Source organism: Stegastes partitus, unplaced genomic scaffold, assembly GCF_000690725.1.
Source record: "Stegastes partitus isolate 25-593 unplaced genomic scaffold, Stegastes_partitus-1.0.2 Scaffold382, whole genome shotgun sequence".
Classification (NCBI taxonomy): Eukaryota; Metazoa; Chordata; class Actinopteri; family Pomacentridae; genus Stegastes; species Stegastes partitus.
This window is the reverse complement of record NW_007578113.1, coordinates 538,475-545,277: the sequence shown is the minus strand read 5'-3', so window position 1 is coordinate 545,277 and position 6,803 is coordinate 538,475. Positions and strand designations below refer to the sequence as shown.

General features: G+C 43.0%; 1 protein-coding gene across 1 annotated transcript in view; it reads right to left on the bottom strand.

Moving 5' to 3' along the window:
- Window positions 1–5,886: 5,886 nt before the first annotated feature.
- Window positions 5,887–6,803, bottom strand: part of ccsapa (centriole, cilia and spindle-associated protein a) — a 3,319-nt gene continuing 2,402 nt past the window's right edge. Inside the window, exons 2-3 of the mRNA XM_008284973.1 lie at window positions 6,498–6,794; window positions 5,887–6,066 (exon numbers count right to left, since the gene is read on the bottom strand). Of these exons, the coding sequence (XP_008283195.1) occupies window positions 5,887–6,066; window positions 6,498–6,794 (477 nt within the window). The remainder of the gene's footprint in view (window positions 6,067–6,497; window positions 6,795–6,803) is intronic.

Below are 6,803 nucleotides of genomic sequence, written 5' to 3'. Positions count from 1 at the left end.
CAAAACAACTGAGTGCATGTTGACGGTGTACACGGATGGACAGAAAGGCTGCAGAGTTTTTACTGTACTGTACTTTCTTTGTTATTATTCTTCTAATCAGGTGAATCATTACTAAACATCATCTCATGACGCCCACTTTGGAAAGTGCTGAAGTCGACACTAATGTGGTGATGGAGCGGATCAGCAGGTCTGTGGGATGAAGCCGCCGGTCGGTCGGCATCACTGACGTCCTCCTGAACAGCCGCTCTGATTGGATTAAAGGGTTAACGGCCTCACAAGGCCCGGGTCAGACTGAAGCTGTGGCCTGTGGACGGACTAGAACGTCCACTGATGGGACGACGTGTGTCCAAACCTTGTTCACCTTCTGAAAATTAAAGAAGTTTAGATCATTGGTGATGATTTCTGCTGAGAATCCGAACACAAGCATCAATCTTTTTACGTCATAAAACCATCGAGGCCCACAAATATAAACTATTCAAATCAGATTTTATTCAAATAAGATTTATTCACAGCAAAGCCTTAAAGTGGATGAAAATATACGTTGTGCATGTTGTCAAATACAAATACAGCGACCCAAAATGTAAACAGTCAGTGGAGATAAAACAGGAGTAAATATTCAGATGTATGAGACACGTTTCACATCATCTGCTGCCAGAAAACCACACCAGCAAATCTCCAACACAAACTCCATTCCATATAATAGCTTATATTTACTTATTCTTTTTATTTTTTAGCTTAAATAAGGAATTTTCTATTAATTTACAGTTAAATTACTCGACAACAGTTCAAATACTTTCTTGTGATTGTCTGAACACTCAGAAATAAAGTAAACACGAGCAAAGAAACAAACACACGAAGCTTTTGCAAAAAAAATCAAAAATTTTCTTGAAGTTTTTTTTTTTTTTTTTTTTAAGATCAAGCTGCCCTCAAGTAGTTTCTGTGGTTCACATTAGTGTTTAAGGAATCTGACATAGTGAGAGACTTTTCCTAGAGACCCAAACGGAGAATAAACCGACAGAATAATCCTCCTCTAAAGCATTTAAAGCACATTTAGTCTGACGTCACCTTCACTACATTTCTGGTTGTCTGTGGGTCCATTCATCCACCAGATCAGAGGTTCTCAAACTGTTTGAGCCACGACCCCCAAGATAACAGAAGTTTGTGTTTTAGTTTTTTTTTTTGCCTTTAATTGACAGGAGAGTCGAGAGAGAGAGAGACAGGAAAGCGGGGATGGACCTGCAGCAAAGGGCCATGAGCGGGACTCGAACCCACGACGGGGACCAGAGCCGCTGTATGTGGGACACCAGCTCAACCAGTCGAGCCATGTGGCGCCCTCCCAGTTTGAATTTCTAATATGGCATTCATGCATTAATGCGTCAAAAATTCATGTGTTGATTCCACAGATTAATCTCTTTATTTTCTTTTGAATTAATGAACTGAGTTTATTTAGAACAAAAATATAAAAACAAAAGAAAATTATTTTAAAAAGAGCAAAAAAGAATAATAATATCGCACAATCAAATTATAATATTAACAAATAAGGAGTGGGAAGACGCATACATGTTTAATTTTGACAGCCCACAGTTATCTGATAAATGTAGGCTTTATTCTATTTTTTATTTTTTACAATGAAATTACCTTGGGACCCCCATACAGGTCCCGACCCCCAGTTTGAGAACCACTGATATAGAAGACAGCCAGAGTGAGGTAAAGGTGTAAGACAGACGAATGTTTTAAACTGTGAATCATGCAAAGTTTCTCTGGTGGGGTCTCAGCATAAAACACAAGGTTGGAAAGCAGCACATCAGGATCTTGAGGTGAAGAATCCGAGGACTTTGTTTCCCACTAAGACCACTGATGAGGGGCTTCACAGCAGCGTGAGCCAAACCTTGTAGAAATAAATAGTTGTGCACATTCAGAGCGACGAGGTTCAGCCGGTGTGAAACATTCTCGGTGAATTTCGATGCATTCGGTTTTCAGTAAACTCACACACAGTGAAGTATCGCACATGTTGAACGTTAGCCCTCGGTTAGAGTCACGAGACGTGACGGTGAAGTCGCCGTGTATTTACAATCTGTAGTCACACCAACAAACAACCAACAGAACAGAAACGTAAAACCCAGAACGACACCAAACACCTTCTCTTCTCACCCTGTTGGTCTGACTGATGGTTTTAAATATAAACACAAGGAGGTGATGCGGTCTTTAAATCTAGAACAGTTCATACTGTACTGGCTGTAAACGTTCCTCGTTACATCCCCTCTGTGGATATAAACACAGGACTGAACAAGGAAGCTGATGCTTACAGCAGGAAACACTTTGTTTTATGGATTTACTGTAATTCCTTCATTATTTCACAGGAAGCTTCCTGGAAAGAAACAGCTACAGTCGTCCTCAAATGTATTCACAGCCTCCCATTAAAGGAGGAAAACAAACAACTGTCACTGAAGTAAGTTGACAAAACTAACGATAAATAAAAATGTGATGAACATCATGACGCTGCTTTTGAATTGTGGTTCAACAGAAAACAAAAACAACAATCAAACCAGCCTGATGGGACCCGTGAACTAACATGTAGCTGAACAACCCTCTGAGCCAATCACTGCCATCAGATGTTTCCTGTAACTCTCAGTCAGACTTCTGCACCTGTTGACAGGTATTCTGGACCACTGCTCATCAGCAAAGGCCTCTCATTGGTCCAGGACAGTTTAAAAAAAAAAAATAATAAAATTCTTTTCAACCACAATTCAAAAGCAACGTCTTGTTTCACTAAATTCTAATTTAACACATTGTTATTTATTCTTATTTTTTTCAGTTTCTAGTTATTTGAGTAACTATTGTGGATTTTGCCTTTTCTTTAATGAAATACATTTGAGGACGACTGTATTAAATGTTCAGCTGATCACAGAGTGAAAGCGACTATAAGATCATTTTAACTGTACCGACAGAACACCGTCTTCGGTACCAAATCATGCGGTTCTTTCCAGGAAGTCGCTCGGAAATGAGTAGAAATGACACGCTTGGATGTTCGAGCACCTCAATCTCTAGATAAACATTATGATCTGGAAGTGATCATGTTAAATAAAATCTTAAATCAAACACAAGAAGTCTTCACTAAGTAAATGCAATGTGGCAGAAATTGATTAGCTGCTCATCTTGTAAACTAATTAGTTAGAAGACAACACTTACTAATTAATACTAGAACATTTATATTTGTCTTTGTCCTGGAAATTCATTGTTTTTTTTTTTTTTTAAATCTTAGTGGTCTTTATTAAACCACGATAAGACCCTGCAGGAAACGCTGACGGCTCAGACCGGATTTCTCGTGAAGCAAATTCTGCTCGTCTTTATTTACATCAACACAAATCATCGACATTAAAGTGTTGAAGTGTTGACTGAACCACAAAGGGAAGCTGGAAGTTGTCTGTTTGCATAATTCGCCCGAAGAAGTGGAATCGAGCTCAGATGCTGTTTTTATTGGTTCTGTTTTCATTCACTGCTGAATGAAGCGTTCAGCTCTGCGGCTAACGGGAAAGCTCTGGTTGTGTTTGCACTGAAATCAAAAGAAACAAGAAGCTGCTCGACGTGATCGAAGCTGGAAAAACACCAACTACACCTTGAAATAGTTTAACAGTCCACTCATTTAAATTAAGACTGAGATTAATTTAAAGCCAGCACAGCTTAAATATATCACTTTTTTACTCTAAAAATACCTTAAAAACTAATTTTTTTATTTGATAAAATGTGTCTTTCTATATTTCTGCTAAATCATCTGGCAGTAGTTTTCTTCTAATTTAGTTCAAAATACTCAAATATCAAAAATACTCCAGTTTGGTCCGTTCTGCTGCCTTTTGATCAAACAGCTGCCTCAGTGAGAGAGAACCGAAAACAAGACAATAATCAGCTTAATTAAAGCACAGCAGTGTGTTCGGAGACGTTCATGCGGAGAAATTAAAATACATTCTGAGAGTGATGTGGAGGAGAAAGCTTCGAAAGAGTTCATCTGTTTGTTTGTTCGTTCTCAAGCTGCACATAGTTTCCACACAAACACAGAACCAGAGAAACACACTCAAGTCCAACATGTTAGAACCCATCCTGGACTAAAGACCTAAACTTTTCCTGCAGACTGAGTCGCTGCCATCAGGGGGGAAAACAGACAAAGCTTCACCTTTTTCTGGTTATTTTGAAAAAAAAATCTTGACAGCATCAGCATGGCATCACCAACATATCGACCCAACGGAGCACCAGCCTGCGAAGTCAGTATGACAAAGAAACCTAAACAGGCTTCAGCCCACAAATAAATGACCGTATAAACTTTAAATTCAGTGTTTTTGTCCTCGACGGCAGCGACTCACTCTCACAGGATGCCGAAGAAACAAGAAGACTCCTGTTGTCTCGTTACGTCGTCGTAGAGAACTTTGTGTGATCTGGTATAAAGTCAGGAGGTGGGCAGAGGGACGCGGGGCAGTTAGTGCCATCTTTAGCTATCGCTTAGAAGATGTTAGCTGAATGCATGTTGGAGCATCCCCTAAACCTGCAAAAACTACTTTGGCCACTTGAGGGCAGCAGAATCAGTCACTGTGCTCATCAGCTGCTCTCAGTCTGCTTTTTGCTGCCCTACATGTTGGCAACATCCATCATCTCTACACCTTCATGGGGTCATGGGGGGCTGGAGTCTATCCCAGCTGACTCAGGGTGAAGGCAGGTTCACCTGGACAGGTAACCAGTCTATCACAGGGCTACACTTAGAGACAGACAACCAAGCACACTCACATTCACACCTACGGACAATTTACAATCACCAATTAACCTCAGCATGTTTCTGGACTGTGGGAGGAAGAACCCGGAGAGAACCTACGCTGCACGGGGAGAACATGGAGAAAGATCCCGGGTGTCCTCACCGGGACGTGAACCGGCGACCTTCTAGCTGCGAGGCGACGGCGCTAAGCACCCCGTGTTGATGACAGGGGTTTTTAAAATTCTATTATTAATTCTAAAAAAACTAACAATCAAGTGACCAACACAGTAAATTTGTAATCAGACAAATAAACAATGAAACTGGCTGTAAAGCTTCTTAAAGCTGCCGACTCGTTTGTTCTTTCTGTCGTTCCATTCGTTGCTGTGACATCAGTGACGGACAAGTCACTCCATATAAACCGTGATGTAAGAACACGAGGACAGAAGTCGACCAGAGAGCACAGAGGTCACAAAAAGTCGGCCTCGTGGTCCAAATGGCCGCCATCTTTCTTACTGTGCGGCTGAAGATTGGAACTTTGGTTCGGTCAGCAGCTATTATGAAGAGTTTCTATTGTGAATGGAGCTCGTATTGACATAAACGATGTGTCAGACAATATTCCAATTCTGAAAATATACATACGCTTTGCCAGCATACACAGAGAAGTGATGGGTTGATTTCTGCACTACAGCACGCCCTGGGTGGTTCATATCTTGGTCTAATTTATAGGATCCTTCTCAAAAATGTTCTCTGCCCATGTAAGAAACATCCTGGTTGAGACATGCAAGACTTTTATGCCTTTAAAACGCTGACAGAGGATCAGACAGATCTGGTTTGGATGGAGCTAATAAACCAACTCGGGCTTGGCGGTCCCTGGGTGCCGTTGTCACCAAACTAAGGGATGAAAAGGTGGTTTTTTTTCAGGGGATGATAATCTATTTTTGATGACCATGATGTTTTAACGTTTCCCAGAGGTTCCTCTCTCTGCCCACTTCCTGACTTTATTCTGTTATTCTGCCGTCCAATAGGGAGATCTGGACCGTAACGAGACAACGTGGTTACAGTCCGTCTTGTTAAAACGACCCACACCTCCTGACATCTGCTCTCGAATAAGGAAACGTGGTTTTCGGAGGTTCAGGTGGATCCTGTCTCTACCTCAGCCGGGCGGAGAAGCAGCGCATGTACTCCGTCATCCAGCGGTCGTCCACCACCGTCAGCTGCGACCGGTTCATCTTCTCCAGGTCGGCCGATCGGGCCCGCCGGCGGTCCAGGTTGGAGCTCCGCTTGTCGGACTCCCTCCGGGTCTGGACGCAGGCGTCGGACGTGTGGCTCTGCGAGGAGAAACCAGAGAGAGAGGAGTCGTTTCCGAAAAGCACACCGGTGTTGTATTATTAATGTTTGCGGAGTGTTTGGTGACACGGCTTCACTTCTCTGGTGTCCTGTGGATGTGGCTGAGCTGCTCTGGAGAACTCTTTGACTTTTACACATCCTAGACCTTCAAAAGGACACTGGTCGATTTAAAGGTAACGACATGAAGGAAAACGGCCGGTAATGTTCTGTACTGGTCAACAAATCCTTTGACATATAATGTCAGATGCACCAGACAAACATCCATATATGATACGAAAATGATGGTAGAAAAGTTGTACTGAGAGTTTCGGCAGAATAAACAAAGTATGGATAGTTTATGTTCCCACTCTGTGTGTTTTCCTTCAGTGTCTTTGAGCAGATGTCCACCCTGAGATAGACACACATTACTGACCTCTACATGTCTCTCGGTCCAGTCCAGCCGGCTCGATGGTCTCCGGTTCTCCTTCTCCTTGGTGCTGATCGGCGGTTGGCTCTTCGCTCTCGATGGTTTTCGGACGACAGCCGGTTTTCCGTCCTGGGAACTGTCTTGGCGTCCCGGCTCGGAGCGAGGGGTGCGACGCCGGTGACGCCGTCTTGGCACCGGGTTTGCCGGCTCTCCATCAGAAGACGCGGTGTCAGCCGGCCCGTTGTCCGTGTCGTCTGAGGGTCCGCTGGTGTTCGGAGCCGCCGTCACCGAACCGCCGCTGTCCTCATTCAC